At 34.4% G+C, this 19,326-nt stretch overlaps 2 protein-coding genes across 3 annotated transcripts in view; one reads left to right on the top strand and one right to left on the bottom strand.

Moving 5' to 3' along the window:
• Nucleotides 1–3,587, bottom strand: part of plagl2 (pleiomorphic adenoma gene-like 2) — a 43,445-nt gene extending 39,858 nt beyond the window's left edge. The window contains exon 1 of one of the 2 annotated variants that reach the window (XM_052593675.1): nt 3,399–3,587. The gene's annotated coding sequence lies outside the window, so the exon portion shown is untranslated. The remainder of the gene's footprint in view (nt 1–3,398) is intronic. The other variant, XM_052593674.1, reaches the window with a different exon arrangement.
• Nucleotides 3,588–14,475: 10,888 nt separating this feature from the next.
• On the top strand, nt 14,476–18,424 carry pofut1 (protein O-fucosyltransferase 1). Its single transcript, XM_052595255.1, has 7 exons — nt 14,476–14,662; nt 14,833–14,954; nt 15,905–16,087; nt 16,313–16,425; nt 16,524–16,716; nt 17,365–17,607; nt 17,674–18,424. Exons 1-7 carry the CDS (start codon nt 14,524–14,526, stop codon nt 17,866–17,868), a joined length of 1,188 nt encoding a protein of 395 aa, XP_052451215.1. The 5' UTR covers nt 14,476–14,523; the 3' UTR covers nt 17,869–18,424.
• The last annotated feature ends 902 nt before the right edge of the window (nt 18,425–19,326 follow it).

Genomic DNA, 19,326 nt, shown 5'->3' with positions numbered 1-19,326 from the left:
AAGTTCATTTCTACAACTCACTATACTAATTGATATCTATAATACAATTTAACATGCAATACACGGTTTTTAATTGATTGCAATTAATAATGTTTCTCCGATCATTCAGGCGCTCCAAACCTGAATCCTGAACGAACGATTCTTCACGTTTCTGTCAGTTCTGACACACATTATTTTTTGATAAGAATCAAATCTAGTGTTAAGGCACTCGGAGGAGTTATAATGCCCTCGTGAACTTGGCCTGACTTTATCTCTCTCTTTCTCTCCTCCCTTTTTTATGGGGAGACTTAGTAACCAGCTACTGTTCATACTGCCCACAAAAACACTCCCCAGTGCCCATTTCAGACATGCAGACATTTTAGACACAACACAAGCACATATAATATGCTCACGACAGCAAGTACAAACAAACTCATCGGCTGAACCACAAACCCATATTACTGTCACAGAACACTTAAATCATAATGCAAAATAAATAGCTATTTTAATGTAACTCGGTGCATATCTCAGGCACAGCATCGTCCCTGTTCACTCCTCAATGCTGTAAGTGGAGGATATAAGGACTCAGATGAGGGCTGATCCCCATTCTACACTGGGTATTAAGTAGCGTTTGTGCTCTCCAAAGCCTGTCCTACCTATTAACCCCTCTGATGTGCTTTCTCATGATAATCAGCCTGTTACCCACCGAGGAGCATGGAATTGTGGGATGTTTTCAGAGGAGAAACCCCCCTTGATGCACATGCATCACTTTCTCTCTCTCTCTCAAACTCACACACTGAATCAAGCATGCAAGACGCCTTTTTTTAGAGAACACATGAAAATTAAACCGCTGAAACGTTCGTTTAAAACGTCCCACAACATCTACAGCTCTCAAATAATCTCTCAAAGCAGACAACTGTTTGAAACAACTCCTGATGAGGTGTCCAGAAATGACAAGCTCAACAAAATGCAACTACATCTGAGATGGATCAAGAGCTGGAAGTATTTTAAAGAAATATTGTAAACCCATTTCTCAATTCTTCTAGTGAACAATTGAACACGCAAGAACACTTGACGTTAAATTAATGAGGTTTAATCAGTCAAACCCTTGCAAAGATCCTCAAAAGCAAAAGCAAAGCCCATGCTGAAAAACGAAACGCTCTCACAAATCACAATATGCGTTTCAACATGCAATGTCAATAACAAAAGCACTGTCTCGTGACCATCTCACTTCCATTTCCTTATTATGTAGCTCGAGGCAGTGGAAGTGGAAGGCCATGATGGAGCACAACCACCAAACAGGAGCTCGTTGCAGCCTGTTCTTTATCAATCACTGTTAGAAAGCCATTTTAACACATACATCCAATGAAAATGAAATATTTCATTTGGATTATTTTCAATGCAAACAGCAACAAAACAATAACTTTAGCACAACACAAACATCACTGCGTACATTTGAGAAAAAGATAAAACATGGCTACAGGTGTTTGAATAGTGTTGCAATCATGCTGACTGGTGAATTAAAGATTGCCGCAGTTATGCTTATATAAAAAAGCAATGGCATTCACTTTAATTACATTTCCTATACCTTAAACCACTTTAATGAGCAATGCTCGAAATGTGTTTTAAACGATTCATTTCAATACATTTCAAGTGTTTTAAACTGCATTTTACTTATTAGTAACATTATCAAAAATACTGAAAAACATTTTGATAAACTAAGAAACTTGCACATTGTGCCTTCAGTTTCACTCCATATTTAAAGCACCAGTTAAACTCAAGTTTTCCTTTTAGTGGGATGAATATTTTTAGGTATTTGAGAAAAAGGTATCACATGGCTACAGGTGTTTGAATAGTGTTGAAATGATGCTGACTGGTGATTTAAAGATTGGTCGCAGTTATGCTTATAAAAAAAAGCAATGACAAATTAACTTGAATTACAATTTCTATATCCTAAACCACTTTAATGAACAATGCTAGAAATATGTTTTAAGAAATTAATTTCAATACATTTCAAGTGTTTCAAATGCATTTTACTTATCAATAACATTATAAAAAGGTTACAAATATTGAAAAAACACATTGTGCCTTTGATTTCACTCCATATTTGAACCAGTAGTTAAACTCAAGTTTTCAGTTAAGAGGGATTAATAGTTTAAGGTATTTGGGAAAAGATGTCAGGTGTTTAGTGCATGGGATGATCTTTAATGGTGGATTATTAATAGATTTCATGAGCATAACTGCGACCAAAGAACAAAAATGAACTTTTAAACGACTTTTATTTTTATATCTTAAACCATTTCAGTGAGCTTTCTTCTGTGTAAACACGTTTTTATCATTCTAACACCATATTTCGGTCTATAACTGAAGCCATTTGTCCTCAACTGCACCAGTTGTAACAATATTTTCTTCAATTCAGAGTTGTTATAAAAGTGTAATAAACTCATCAAACTCAAAGTGAATGCACAAACTTCTTTTCAATTTTGTGGGTTAAATTTGTTGACACAAAGTGCACCGATTTCTCGCTATGGAACATAAACGAGAGTGATTCTCAGCTTAATCATCCCTCCAGCCAAGCCATATGTAAATGAACATTAATACGAGGAGCCCCACACCTCAACCCACCGCTTGACACTCTTGTTTGTTGAGTACCTCTTGATAGGAATACACAAACAAACAGTTTTTCACACAAGAAGGCATTATAGAAAAGTCACAATCCGCCCAAGAACATCCGATCTGGCAAACAAATGACGAGCAACAGATAAGCAATGGAGGCAGAGTTCTAGTTCGAGACAAACTAGCCTAAAATAGTTGTATATTTACAGCCCAGTGTTATTTTCTCAAATCAAGCAGTGAACTATTCATAGACAGACGCGTTTGTATAAACCAATAGAGTTTGAAACTCAACAGGAACGGAGCTTCAGCTCGTGTGTGTCCACAGCACATTTTCAGAAATTACTTAAAATTCAACGATTCGCTCCAAAGTCCTACTGAACATCTGTAAACACAGCCGAGCCGATGATCGATCAGATGCTAAAGTATCGGTTTGTAAACAAAATGCATCCGCCGTGTATTTATCGATGAAGTTTGCGAACGTGCAATTAAAAATTAAATACCCGGAGCCTCAACGATGTTTTACAAAATAAGCCAAAAATAAATGACGTCGGCTCGCGAGAAAATATCAACCGTGTTATTACTATGAAGGTCTCGTGTATCTGTCATATCGATCGGCGGCCGAAAGAGTTGCATTAATTATCGGGATCTCATTAAAAAAACATGCACACATCAGAGCGTGCAGCTACATTATGAGGACTTGCAGAAAAAAAAAAAACTAGCAACCAAAAACTTTCCAGCGCCGCATTAGTCAATTTCACAAGGAACCGCCGTCACATTCCAGCACCGAATAAGCGCAAACTTACCGTGGGAGCCCCACGCCACCGTCCCCGGTCTTTCTCCTCTTGATCTGTTGTTTTATTATTTTTTCCAATTTTTTTCTCTAATTTTTCTTTTTTCGGGGCCTGAGTGTCTCGCGCTCCTCAGGCTGCAGCAGCAGAGTTATGGGGCGCGCGAGCATTGTGGGAGTGTGACGTCAGGCCACTTTCACAAACTTTTCACAGGGGCTGGTAAACTGGTGCGCGCGCGCGCGTGTTGTGTGTATTTTTGGGCTTGTAGTTTTCTTATCGTTATGATTGATGAATGATAACGGCGGGCAGACGAGGCTCATCGCTGAATGTGCATCGAAAGTAAAAGGACTGAGACAGCCGATAGCGTTTTTTAATTATTTAATGCAGGCATGTTTAATGCAAGGTGTCAATAAGCAGCTCTTTATTTTGTCACATGTCTCTTTTGATTAATCTCTATTGAAGCTAAATATACGGTCTTAAGCAATTAAACCAATAATTCCAGTTATGAATTGAATTTGTTAAAAGCGTGACGGAAGTATCAGTGGTTTGCATGAAGGTGTTAAGATGTTTCTTTCGAATGTTAACTGATATATATATAATGTTAACATTTCAACTTTTAAACTTGTTTTTGCTGCAAGTAAAATCAAAGTAGTTCCAGAATGCAGTGCTAAGTTCTTTGCACGAAAAACATATTAGACTATTATTATTTATTATGCAAACTTAAAAAACCGAGTCGAATGGCAGAATTGTTTGTGGCAAGTTGAATGAATGGAAACATGTATGTAAACATTTTACAGTGTAACCTTTGTACAAAACCTAGCTTCTTATTTAGCAGGTTTCTTGAAGTATTCTTTATTTATTGTTTATGTGTTTTAGGTTTACAAATGTTACATAATAAATCTACATTGTATACAATAAAAAAATGGACATTGTAGTTATTGTCTATTTACAGTGTTCTTTAAATCTAATATATCAAATAGAAAGACAAAAGGTTATACACAAGTAAACAAACTATGATCTGTCAAAGCCCTAACATTAAAAGTTTTCATCTAGTACATGTTATTGCTGAAAATGGCATGTTTGTATTACAATGTCCATCAGATTTACAAGTGAAGAAAAAAATTTATAAGGAAGAAAAATAGGCTACAATAAATGCAGATATTCATCAAACTAAATTGTTGACAGGATGTTGATTCAATGGGGAAGGCATTGAGAGTCATTCTGACTGATTAATTATTTCAGATAGAAATCAAGACACATCATGCATAAACAAGGTCATTCACAAGCAAACGATCTTGGATGGTCCTTAAATATTCGGATCAGGTAGATTTAATTCTCAAACGATTGTTTATCAAAAAAAAAATAGTTTCTCTTTAGATATTTAATCAACTATTAAGATAGTACGATTTTATACTGCTAGAGAACTGAATAGCCTTGTGGTTATACGTCGGAAGCGAATGTTTGATTTGATGAAAGATGTAGAGGGCAGGTCCCACGTGTAGTTTCCGATAGTCCCGTTTCACCTTGTGTTTTGGGGGAAGAATCACTTCCAGGGCACACCAGCCCGTTTCCTCACCACCCCAACCCCCTCCGACCAGCGGGTGTGTGTGTGTGTGTGTGAGAGAGAGAGAGGGGGGTGGGGGAGCAGGGGTCTTCAATAAGCCTCTCGACATGCTGAATGCAAAGGGGCGAAACCTTTCCGAGTTTTTATTTTTAAAAAGAAAAAGAAAACCCCCCAGGAGCCCTTCTGGCACCTGAGTGAAATTAAATGTATTCACGTAGGTTTCAGGAGTTTTTCTTTCTTTCTTTCTTCCTTTTTCTTTCTCGGTCCCGAATGTGAATTTAGGAGATTTGTTTTGAAATTATAAAAATAATAATTGTAATATTAAAAATAACAATACAAAAATGTCTTGATATTGAATGCTAATTTGAAGTGATAATATCAGGCTGGAAACGGAATTGTTGCGGGTTTTGTGAGTTGGAGGGGAAGTTCACGAGATCGTTTGAAATGAAGAGATGTTTTGCCTCAGGAATGTGCAAAAGATATATACTATGCTACGTTTATTTTAAGCCGTTCTCTTTTAATGCCTTACAGTCACTTAGCCTATATAAAATAATATAAAATTGTTTTTTTTTAACTTCAAAATAAATAATTTAAATGTCTGAAAGTAAATGCATTTTCTCCGGGCAACATTTATATATATATATATATATATATATATATATATATATATATATATATAGGCTACACAGGAAACATAAAACCGGTCTAAACGTATAAAAAGTGTTCGTTAAAAGATTCTCCAACAGTCGGTTTAGAGGAACATGAAAAGATCTGAGATTTTACTAATAAGGACTCTAAAAAATAAAAGTCTGATAATAATTACCCCCGTTTATGTAACCCTGATTAAGTCTTAATAAATTAATTCAGTTAAACTAATATCTTTACATTTAGATGTTACCACATAAAGCACTTTTTTTTACAGCATCATTTACAAACAATGCAAATCAGAGTGACAGACTTGGAAAAGTAATAGTTTGTACACCACATTAAATTTAGACCAAATGGATGAATGATATTTTAAAAGACTTATGTGTGCAGACAAGAAAGAAAGATCAAAAGGGAAAGCCCAAATGACTATACACTGTGTGGTAAGAGATGATTAAAGGTTAGGTGCTGGGGCTTTTATACAATTAAAAAAGACACAGCAAGAACCCCAAATTACTCATTGATCAAATAACAAGTAGAGAAAATGTGTTCATCTATTTTTTTATTCCCCTAAATGTTTAAAGATGTTTTTTGATGCATATCTGATGCATGTACAGCAATCAGATCATTTAAAAGCAAAGTTAAACAGCATGAACATAATTACAGAACAATAATTACAGATTTGCCCACCAAAAATATTCTATATTCTGCTGAAGAAACTCGCAATAAATCACAATATGTGCAATTCCTTAAATTAAAAATTATTAAAATATATTGTGGCCAATTTTCTTTAAAGAATGTGACACTTTGGGGATGAACAGAACAGAGATTTTATGGTTCTAGGTTAAATGACATATACTGTATCAGTGGCCAATGCGCTGCAGAGTTTAGCTCCAACCTTGATCAAACTCACCTACCTGGGACTTTCTAATGGTCCTGAAGGCACTGATTGTGTGTTTGATCAGGTTTAGAGCTAAACTCTGTAGGACAGTGGATCTCGTGGGCCAGATTTGAGGATCCCTGACATATATCTTGTTTAAAGCCATTGTCATGGTGTCAAAACATCTGAGATATATTGTGTGTTCAGATTATCTGAAGCATAACTGCTCTGAGTGCAGCGGTCAGAGGCGACTTCTCCAAACAGCACACAGAGGACTGTGAAGAGAAGGTCAGGTAAACTTCACACACACTGTGAAGTGAAGGTGAGAGGGTGCTGCAGACCGAGCTGGGGAGCAGCGGAAGTTTATCCAAACAAAAGAATTCACATTTCAAAGTGTATATTTATTAATAATAATTTTTTTTTTTTTTTTTAAATTAACTTTTTAAAACACCTAATAAGAACTATCTTTCAAAGTTTACTGCTGGCATAATTTTACATATTAGAGATAATCTTATATGTTAATAGGTGACGTTCTAAGCCTACAAAAACAGAAATATTAAAGCAGTGATTCACATTCTTTCTATTCCTCTAAACTTCTTAAAATGTTTTTTTTTTCAGGGAAAGAAGACTATAGAAAGAACTGGACTCGTATGGACTAATAAAATCAATGCTATTCCAATATCATGGAATGATATGCAGCAGTGAAGATAATACTGTTTATAATAAAGGCTCTATAAGGGTGTTTTTGCAGTGAGGCCATAGAAGAACCATTTTCGATTCCCCAAAGAGCCTTACAGTGAACAGTTCTTAAATGAACCATTTTGAAGAACATTTGGAAAAATCTAAAGAAACCTTTTCCAATATAAAGAACATTTTTCTGCATTTAAAAGGTTCCAAGGATGCTCCTTTATTTTAAGATGGTAATTTCTGGAGAGATGATTCAGAAAGTTTCTCCAAACAGACGTATTTTCACATCAGTACAATGCATGATATTCGTATTTTTACCATGAATTCAAAGTTCATTGTTAAGATATTAGTTAAGAATTTGTACACATTTTTTGTGTTCATTCTTTTTGAGGAAAAAACAAAAACAAAACAATTATTGGTTCTATGAAAATGACCTAAACAGCAAATAGGAATAAAAAGTAACTTTACTAAAAGTTTCTGAAAATGTCTTGCGTCGAATGCTTCAAAAGTGCGGCGTATTTACAATGGCATGACCAAATATTTAGGTGAAATTAAAGCTTGCCTAACAACATAGTAGTTTGAAAACACTAAATAAATATGCCGAGGCCAAATGTAGAACATGACTAACTTGATTGAGTCCAGAAGGATGTCGTTTTAAAAAAAAATCAAAGAGTTCATTAAATTTGGGAAGTGGCCGCTTTCTCTCTCTCTCTCACACACACACATACACACACAAGCCTGTGCACACAGCTTCTGTTAGACATCAGCATCCACACACATTCATTCTTTGTCTTTTAGTTCTAAATCCAAAACAACCATTTAAAAAGAAGCTAGCTGAGGAGTCATTATCTGCTTGTTTGTTTATTTGTTCTTCTTTTTTTTTTTTTATTTCCCGGACTCTGCGGCTGGGCTTCATTCAGGTTGATTACAGTGGAGTGGTGGTCTGTCATTTAGATGCTCCAGATTGATTTTAAAGTGCTCTGTGAAACGCCACACACCACACTGCCGGCCCAGTAAAACCTCTCCTCTCTCTCCACCTCAAAAGTGCTTGTAAAAAAACCTATTATGAGGAACAAGGGGAGAGTGAGTTTCAAAGCAAAGTCAACCCTCCATTCCTACAGGACCAGCTCCTAATTACTCTGTGATTAACCATGGGACTCACAAAGCCAATATTTGGCTCTTTATAATGCCATGATGACAGGAAACAGAATGGGGGAAATGCACACTAAAAAAAGCCCGACCGATGTTGTTTGAAGGGCAGTGGGGAACATCTGTGGCTGTTTAGGAGTAAGTAGCCAGTAGTCAAAGCTCTAACAGATTCAGGTGTCATCCTAATTCCTCCTGTTTGCCTCTTGATGCTCTGTTAGCTTGATTTCTACAAAATTCAGCACATTTATTCAAAAGATCCTGTGACATCCTATTAAAGTTACCAATGCCTTGCATAACAAATAAAATAAAAAAAACATCTATGGAAACAATGGTAATTAAGCAGGGGGTGATTTTGTACACATCTGGAGTGGATTTTCTCACCAGAACAGTCCACACACTATCAGCTCTACAGTTGCCTTCTCCCCCCTCTGTGCTGCTAAATTGGGGACTGTATTGGGTCAAGGGGAGCATGTATTTTTTTTTTTTTTTTTTTTTTGGTTAAAAGCAGATGGTTGGTTTATATTAGCTCAGGAAGGTGATAAACAGCTTTGACGCACTGTCAAATCACCAATAGAGTGATCATGGAAGCCCGCGCTCTGTGTTCAGAGACTGTGGCATGGGTACTTTTGACCTGTAATGTTAAATAAATCTCATACATTCGGACTTACTATTCTTTGGGTTTCTTTTTTCCATAAGAACATGTTTTGTGAATGTTTCAACTGCTGCTCATACAGTGAAAGTCAGTTACACAGATATTGTATGGACAAAAACATAAACACTGATACACAGAAAACAAAAGTAAATGAAATGAAGAATTTTATTTTTAGGGTGAATTATTCCTTTAAGATTTCACCATGGATGTCTAAATCTGCAGGTGTCAAAATAAAATAAAATAAAATAAAATCTGATGATTCAAATGTGTTGTGGCCATTTTTTTTAATTGACTATTTGAGGATGAACCAAACTATTTTATTAATTTTATATAGCATAAAATCAACTTTTATTTTATTAAAAGCAGAAAAGCAGTTCATGAAAAAACTAATTATTATTTTATTTTTGATTTATTTTGGTTGGAAATGAAAAACCACAGTATGGGTAAATTAAAAGCCATGACATAGTCACTGCTTTCATAAAATTTTTGGGTGAACTATAGATTTCACTGTGGATGTCTTTAGACAAATACAATAAAATAATCATACAAAATTAAATTCTAAGCTTTATATATATATATATATATATATATATATATATATATATATATATATATATATATATATATATATATATATATATATATATAATCACACATTAAAAGTCGAACTTAAAAGTTTTTCTTCAACCTGCTTAAGTACATCTTTATATGTAATTACATCTGCTGTCTTTGAAATGTGCTTTATGATACTTTAATGCCATTTTTATTGAAACAGGTATTTAAATATATTTGTATCATTTGCATTGATGAAGTCTCATTTTAGTACAGTTAAAATATATGAACTTTAAGTGTAACATCTTTACATATGCTTCAGTTTGTTAGTCAACACATTAAAATGAGTGGACTTCTTTTAATGCATGACAAGATCATTGAAACAATCATTTAAAATGTACTTTAAAGTAAAACCTTTCATTTGACATTATGAAAAGGTACACTTTTTAAGAGTGTATTAAAAACTGTAGTCATGAAAGTGTACACTCTTAAAAGCTTTTATTTCATTAATTATATCATATATATACATATATATACATATATATATATATATATATATATATATATATATATACATATATATATATATATATATATACATATATATATATATATATATATATATATATATATATATATATATATATATATATATATATATATATAATCACACATGACCAAATCAACCTGACTATGTTAGGTTGCACCAGTTCATTTAAGGGTTAGAGGAGGCAGACATTGCTCCATGTTATCACTTTTTACATAAGTACGTATTGTTCCATTGTTAGAAATGTTTCAATGTCATAATTAAATTTTTAATGGCTCTAAGATAAAGTCCAGAAAGCATGAGGAAAGTGTGTGGGTAGGTAGGTTAGCCTGAGCCCTAAGGTAACAGCAACGACCTGCTATTTCACCCGTCAGGCCGTCATTGCAGTGGCTCTGTTCAGCACTGATAAGACTCTTGGGTGGACCTAGCAGAGCTGTGCACATGCATTACACACTCCTTCTTATTAATCTTCAGAAACAGATAACATGACGTCCGTAAGATGATCCTGATCATGTCCTCTGTGAACTGGTTGATGCACCATATGTTTTTTCCCTCGCGGTTTCGAAGCCACTAACACGTCTTTGAGTGTGAAATTACGTACAGGAAGGGATGAGCTCGGTTTTTTTACATTCACATTTAGAGGAAACATTTGTTCTCTCGGAGTTGCTGTTCCCCTCTCTCATCATAAGCGCAGGCTTTGCTCGAGCACACAATGAGAATGAGAAGCGATTGTTTTAACCTCTATCTCATGGCCTTTGAAGATGTGATTCGCTTCCTCACCTGAAGGAAGTTTCAGAACTCTGCACAGTTAGAAAGCGAGAGCAACCCAGTCTCGCTCCGCTTTGTTATCATCGCAGTCATCTCTAACAATGAAAAACACTGTCTGCTGTGTGCACATGTGAACATTTCAATGGAGGGGGGATGGGCCAGGTCATTAGAGAGCAGGGATAAAGGGAGGGCAGTAGGCACAGGAAACAGAGAAACATGTTGACAGAGTGCAAGAGGAAACGTTGAGAGATATGACGAGACAACAGAGTTATATATATATATATATATACCCTGTGGTCTTAACGGCTTGCCCACCGAAACCTACTGGACATTCGGTGATAGCAATCTATTGACCAGACCTTTTTCGGTTGGACATTATCACATTTCCTTCAGAAGTCACCCCTGATATGCTTGACCATGCTGCGCTGGTGATAACTTGATTGGCAATCATCACTCAGTGAACTTTTAGGTACCAGCAACCTTGTAAAAAATATTACGTAATTCTTCAAAATGTGCTTCATGTGGTAATTTCTAAATTAAATGATTTTGTTCAAGTAAAAAAAAAAAAAAAAAAACTTTAACATGAAAAATAATGACTGGTTTCCAACTGGTTTCTCAAAGACTCTGTCAGTGGTTGGTCAGAAACAAAGCCACGCCCCTAAATTAACACTATTTGTTGAACCAGTGTTGCTGTTGCTGGGCAAGTTAGGTTCTCAAACAAACAAGAGTAATGTTTTGATGCAGCAACAGGACAGCAGTTTTTTATATATATTTATTTTTAAGGTAAATATATCCAGAAAGGGTTTACTTTTAGCTCTTTTTATGTATTTAGATAAAAGGAGAGAGTATCTTAACGTTAAAAAACAATATACTTCCTTACATAACAATACATGTACAGACAAATAAACATAAAAACACACACAACTCTACTGGTCGTTCAATGCTAGTGATCTATTGACTAGACCCTTTACAGCTGGACATGATCATATTTCCTGCAGAAGTCACTCCTGATGTCCTTGACCATGTTGCATCAGTGATAACTTGATTGACCATTATCACTCAGTGAACTTATAGGTACCAGGTACATCACTTTACTGTGTTTTGATACTCACAATAGTGTAAGTGTCAGATTTACATGTTTTATATTGATACAATGGTGATACTACATGTGCATATCCACTCAAATTAATCACTACATGCCAGGGCCATTTTTAGCCATGTGGAGTGCGTGTGTGAATTCCCGTGGAGGGGGCTGGAGTGGAGCAACCATGTTGCACACACATGTTGCTTTTAATGATGGGTTTTGATAAAAGAGCTTTGGATTAGGCACAGACTTTTTTTCATTTATGGTATATCACTTTATCATCATTCAATAACAGTTGAGCTACATTGGCGGAAATGTGCTTCCCTTAGTTGTGATGTCAGAGAATTTCTTCAGAAAATAGAGATGTATGAGGAAGATTAACCAGAATTATTTATACCCTTGTGAAAAACAAGTACATTATTATATTTTTTAAAAAAGGAAGTAATATTATTTTTAAAGAATATACTTAAATGCAATGCTTTCAAACACTTAATAGCATCATATATTGATATATTTACAATAAATGAAAATGTGTTTTAGTTTAAATTTATATTGGATATATTTGGTCGAACTTAAAAGTTTTTTTTTCGACCTGCTTAAGTACATCTTTATATGTAATTACATCTGCTGTCTTTGAAATGTGTGCATGATACTTTAATGCCATTTTTATTGAAACAGGTATTTAAATATGTTTGTATCATTTGCAATGATGAAGTCGCATTTTTGTACAGTTAAAATATATGAACTTTAAGTGTAACATCTTTACATATGCTTTAGTTTGTTAGTCAACACATTAAAATGAGTGGACTTCTTTAATGCATGACAAGATTATTGAACCAGTCATTTAAAATGTACTTTAAAGTAAAACCTTTCATTTGACATTATGAAAAGGTACACTTTTTAAGAGTGTATTAAAAACTGTAGTCATGAAAGTGTACACTCTTAAAAGCTTTTATTTCATTAATTATATCATCTGCAGTTATACTTATAATGATGGAAAATACACATCAATTGCACATTTAATACAATTAAGCACTCTTCTTTTCCCCAGATATGTCCAGGTCCATAAACATAAAACCTCTCTAATGTATAAATTATGAACGTACACTTTAAACACATGGTTCTAACTCTAGATGAGGAAACGAACTAAGATACCAACGTTTTTTGACATTGTTTGTACTGCATGTGAAATTGTCCATGGGGTAGAAGTGTATGTTTATTGTTTTGTATTTGTACGTTTATTCTCTTTAAATTAATATGTATTGAGATGCATAGCAGCAGTGAAGGCTTCATGTTCTAGTTCAGGCTGCAACATTCAACATGTGACATCCATTCAGTGCAATCAATGGCTCACACATGAGTCACTCTTGAGTAAATAACAAATTCTTCTGACAGAAATTAATCAGTTTCTTCTGCAAAGTTATTAAAAGAGTTCAAAGAGTTCCTCAGATGAGCAGCTCGACACAGTCTGAGTTGATTTTAGAGTTGAACAAAAGAACGGACAATACATATCAAACATAGCAAAAGAAAAGGGCAATGGAGACACAGGACAAGTGATAAGCTTTTCACTGTAGGTTATAATCAAGAAGACGTGCAATTAAGAAAATGCACACTATTCAACAAAATGTAAGGTTATTTGAAATGCCATCTGCACCATTTAATGCTGAAACAAAGCTGATCATCAAGTCAGGTCATGCAAAGCATATGTGACCCTGGACCACAAAAACAGTCATAAGTAACACAGATATACTTGTAGCAGTAACCTACAATACATTATATGGGTGAATTTTTTTTTTCTTTTATGCCAAAATTCATTAGGATATTAAGTGAAGATCATGTTACATGAAGATATTTTATACATTTCCTACCATAAATATATCAAAAGTTAATTTTTGGTTAGTACTATGCATTGCTAAGTACTTAATTTGGACAACTTTAAAGGCAATTTTCACAGTATTTAGATGTTTTTGCACCCTCAGATTCTAGATTTTCAAATAGTTGTATCTCGGCCAAATATTATCCTATCCTTAAAAAACAGCATCAGTGGAAAGCTTATGTATTATTAGAAAATTGACCTGGAAAATTGTGTGGTCCAGGGTCACAAATGTTTTACTGAAACACAGACCCTTGAATAGAAAAAAATAAAAACATTCAAATCGACAGAAAACCTCTGGGAAGAAGTTTTGTACAAACAAAAACATTCAATTTTTTAAATATATTTTATCATTTTAATGTATTCTTGTAAATCTGTAAATAGATGCCATTTAGCCTAAATGTGGGTGATTTAAAGTTCAATACACACACACACACACACACACGTTAAACTTTTCAAAAATGTAAGTACTGAAACCATTAAATTTGCACATATCTCCAACTTGGTGAATATTTCTAGTTTACCAGAAATATATATATATATATATATATATATATATATATATATATATATATATATATATATATATATATATATATATATATATATATATATATATATATATATATATATATATATATTTCAAATGCTTTCAAAAGACTCTTATGGCAAAACTCCGCAGGATGTGAAGGGTTAACCTCCCCTTCGCAGTGCATTGTGGGATAGCGAATGATCAGCGATGGCGGCCAGACCAAAGCATCTGAAACTTTTCATTGTAACTTTATTGCATGTAACATTCCTTTCTTTGCACGTATTTATCGACGCCGCAGACGTGACGTGGGATGAAAACGGATACATCCTGTACTGTCCGTGCATGGGTAATGATAGCAGGACGCTTCTGAGACGTTCACTCATTAGCTCAAAGTCTTCAATGACAGTTAAATGAAGCGTGTAAACCAGAAGCCAGGACTGTACAGTTAAAAAGCGTCTGCATTGTCGGAGTTGTATTGGAATGATAAACACGTTTCTCCTATATGTTCTTCTTCAGGTCGGTTTGGAAACCAAGTGGATCATTTTCTTGGATCATTGGCTTTTGCTAAAATGCTGAACCGAACACTCGCGGTTCCGCCGTGGATTGTTTACCGCCATCACGCGCCACCTTTTACAAATGTAAACACTACACCTGTCACTCGAGCAGGAAATCACACTTAAACTGATAGTGTTTGGAGCACAGTAGCTGCCTGCTTTACAACTGCTCCAAACCAGAGCTATTTTAGTATTATTTATATACACTTACTCACTTAGTCTTTATTAATACTTCGGATTGTTTTATTTATGTTTTGTTTTCATTTGTAGTTTAAAATGTAATATTTTAATATATTTTGATAAATAATATTTCTATTTGGCTTTATTTTTAATTAGCTTATAGTAATTTTACTCATTTTCATTTGATTTACCCAAGTTTTTCCATATGCTAATTCTATTTTTATTTAATTTCAGCTTTATTTCACTTGTCAAAAATGATCTGTAAACAACATTGGGCAAAGATGTCATTAGCTGGTCCTAACCAGTGTTACTTTAGAATTATATGTATTTTATTATTATTTTGAATTAGATTGTATTTTATATTATTATAGCTTTTATTTAATATTATTAACTTTGTTTTCATTTTAATTTGAGTTTGTTTTAGTCCTTTTGTCATGTGCTTTTGTCTCACACACACACACTTCTGTTTAGCTTCAAAATTATTTTAGATAGATGCCAAGGCAAGTTGTCTAATTTTCAATCCCCCAACCCCCCCTTTAATTTGATGTGTTTCATCTAATATTTATATTTCATCCAGTAACAGTTTTGAATAGTTTTAGTATTTTACACTAGTTTAGTTTAGTTACAATAGCAACATTGGTTCAGACTGATCATTGGTTGGTTCATATTGGTCATTAGATAGTCCAGACTTATCAAAAGTTGTTCCAAGCCGGAAAACTATCAGCGACCAGCTAATTTTGAAACGTAGTGGCTGATCAAACATCTAATGACTAGCTGTCACACTAGTAGATCAATAGGAGAAAGGAGATATAAATTGATAAGGTACAGTATGCTTCTGTGTTTCTCTGGAACAGGTGCATGTTCCCTACAGTGAGTATTTCCAGTTGGAGCCAGTGAAGCAGTACCACCGTGTGGTGAGTCTAGAGGACTTCATGGAGCACTTGGCTCCTAAGCACTGGCCCCCGGGTCAGAGAGTGGCCTACTGCTTTGAGTCCGCAGCTCACAGGAGCATAGACAAAAAGAGCTGTCCGATGAAGGTAATATGACTGTTCGTTCTTCAAGATGTGCTTCATTTCTGTCTTTTTGGCAGACCTTTGGTAGACATAAAACTTATTTTTTCTGATCTATTATGCCGCATGCTATGGAAACACTGCCATCTATTGGACTTCTAGCAGATCTGAATCTTATTTCTGGAAAGCAGCATGCATTCCTAAATATCCATAACAGTCCACTTGTAATGTAGCCTGTCGATTCTGATGCAGGATGGAAATCCATTCGGTCCATTTTGGGATCATATCGGAGTCAACTTTGATCGCTCTGTTCTTTTCGGAGGACTGTCATTCAGTTCCTACTACCAGCCGCACTGGATAAAAAGGTACATTTGAGCTGAAACACTCGCATAAACTATAGCACTTAGACTCCCTCTCCCCTACTTTTCTCACTCTCAATCTCTGTGTTTCTCTATTTCTTCAGGTTTCCCCCAAAAGAGCATCCAGTTCTCGCTCTTCCAGGAGCCCCAGCGCAGTTCCCCATTCTAGAGGAGCACATTGGACTGCAGGAGTATGTGGTGTGGTCTGAAAAAATGGTGCAGGAAGGAGAACGTCACATCAGAAGCCTGCTAAACCGACCCTACGTAGGAATTCATCTGAGGATTGGCTCAGATTGGGTGAGCTTTGTGTGTCCTGATGTGAATTTCCCATAATTAAAATTCAAATGGCAAATTTTATTACATTTTTTATTATCAGAAGTGCACTTACAAAATATTATAATGCCTTTCAATATTATTTTTGAGTGAAAATAATACTTGGCAGCAGACACTTTTATACAAATCGACTTACGAAAGAGGAACTAACTGTTAAATCAATTTATTAACAGTGTGTTAAATTGATGACTTTTATAATGTTACAAAATATTTATTTTCAAATAAATTCTGCTGTTTTGATTTTTGAAACCTGACAATTACATAATACATAAATTAAATTTTAAGTAATATCAAAGCAGAAATGTTTAATGTTAAAATATTTCACAATGTCTGTACTATAATTGAAAATATTTTATCAATTTTAAAAATCTAAATATATATATATGTTTAATAAATTAATAAAATAGTCTTAGACATGGTATAACAAACAAAGATTTAAATAAATAGATCCTACTGGATATGATATAGAAATTCCAGTAAATTATATGATTTCATCATAACATTTGTTCTCCAAAGTTATAACTGTATACCAATACAAAAAGCAGAATTTTAGGCCTGAACTGGATCATACACATCATCCTTCTAACTATTTTATTTTTTTTACCATTCCAGCAAAATGCCTGCAAGCTTCTGAAGTCAGGTGATACCGGTCCTCACTTCATGGCATCTCCACAGTGTGTGGGATACGACCGGCAGACTGCCCTGCCGCTGACCATGACCATGTGCTTACCGGATCTGTCTGAGATCCGCCGTGCGGTGAAGCTCTGGGTGAAGAACACCAACGCTCAGTCAGTTTACATAGCCACCGACTCTGAATCACACACTGCAGAGATTCAGAAACTCTTCAGGGGCAAGGTGAGGATTAACCGTTTAACATTACAGATGTTACAGAAATTAAAGCTGATGACAGATTTTGTGCAGGTGAAGGTCGTGAGCTTGCAGCCTGACACTGCTCAGATTGACCTGTATGTCCTCGGTCAGGCCGATCACTTCATTGGCAACTGTGTTTCATCCTTCTCAGCCTTTGTTAAAAGGGAGAGAGATGTTCACGGGAGACCCTCGTCATTCTTTGGAATGGACTACCTAGGAAAAAGGAAAGGAAAAGAGGAACTCTAATAAAATGACGGAGTTACGTTTTTGTAACTGGTAAGCTGGTTGACGTTTTGCATGTTTCAGGTGTTTGGTGATATTTTCAACAAGAACATTTGGATATAGGGTTCATGTAATTAAATGAAGGGAGAACAAGAGTTAGTTCCTTAATAATTTCTCTGGATGCTGCATTTCTCCCATGTTGCACTACTACATTTACTGTGATCAACCATGATATCATTGAGATTTTTCTACTGGCTCATTTGCATTTTTTGAGGATGTAAAACCTGCCCCCTGTGAGGGTTGAGAAATTCTGCTAGAGAGACAAGTCAAGGGTTAGTAGTTGGAAATTGCACTTTTTATAGTTGAAGGCCATTTAAGACCTCCAGAGGCATCCAGATGTGCAGTGCTCTAGTGATTGCTGAAAATGAACATATGTGTCACTGTATGAAAAGAATGTCTGCATCAAATCAAATTGCAGAAATGTTTTATAAATGTTTTAAGATGTACGTATTAGTAATTTTGTACAACTTTAAAAGACATTCCTCAAGTTAGTTTACAATTAAAAATATTGCAAGCAGTATTTTGTGTGAATGTTTTATGTTTGTTCTTCGGTTTTATGATCTGTTTAAAAAGGCTTTCTTTTGAAATTTAAACCAAATGAGTATATATGCATTTTAAAAAAGTTATGAATAGATAAATAAATAACAAACATTTAAATGCAATGGTTAATGCCCTACAGTTCAATTTCAAATTTTCACATTTCTAATTTTTTTTATATATTTGAAAGAAGTCTCTTCATAGCTCATCCAGGCTATTTATTAGATAAAACTACAGTAAAACTGCAATAAAAACTGTAATATTGTGAAATGCTATTACAGTTTAAAATAACTGATTTCTATGTTAATGTATTTTAAAATGTAATCTATTCATGTGATGCAAAGCTGAATTTTCAACATCATTCCTCAAGTCTTCAGTGTCACATGATCCTTCAGAAATCATTCTAATATGATGATTTTCTGCTCAAAAAATATTTCTCATTATCAGTGTTGAAACCGTTCCGCTGCTTACGAAAAAAAAAATCAAATTTAGATGTATCCAAAGTTATATATATATATATATATATATATATATATATATATATATATATATATATTTTAATAGAAATGTTTTGTAGCATAATAAATGACTTTGCTATTAATAAATGACTTTACTATTAACTTCAGTAAATTTGAAGCATCACTGCTAAGTAAAAGTATTAATTTCTTTAAAAAAATAAATGAATATAAATAATGAATAAAATACAATATTTATTATTTTTGTGTATGGAAAACAACTGAGTTTTAAATATCTATTTGTCATTTTGAAAATGTTTTTTTGTTGTTGCTTAATTAAACCCTAAGTCATTACATAATTTTATTAGTGGTACTTCGTTGTTATTCCATCGCTTTAAAAACAAAACATACAAACTACATACAAATCTAT

Source organism: Carassius gibelio, chromosome B23, assembly GCF_023724105.1.
Source record: "Carassius gibelio isolate Cgi1373 ecotype wild population from Czech Republic chromosome B23, carGib1.2-hapl.c, whole genome shotgun sequence".
In the NCBI taxonomy this organism is placed as follows: domain Eukaryota; kingdom Metazoa; phylum Chordata; class Actinopteri; order Cypriniformes; family Cyprinidae; genus Carassius; species Carassius gibelio.
This window is presented reverse-complemented; position numbering and strand designations above follow the sequence as displayed.

Bases quoted from the DNA above. Each gene is read 5' to 3' on its own strand.
- pofut1 (XM_052595255.1), top strand. From the start codon at position 14,524: ATGGCGGCCAGACCAAAGCATCTGAAACTTTTCATTGTAACTTTATTG. The intron at 14,663-14,832 runs GTAATGATAGCA...GTTCTTCTTCAG, and splicing joins CCTGTACTGTCCGTGCATGG to GTCGGTTTGGAAACCAAGTG. The intron at 16,717-17,364 runs GTGAGCTTTGTG...TTACCATTCCAG, and splicing joins TGAGGATTGGCTCAGATTGG to CAAAATGCCTGCAAGCTTCT.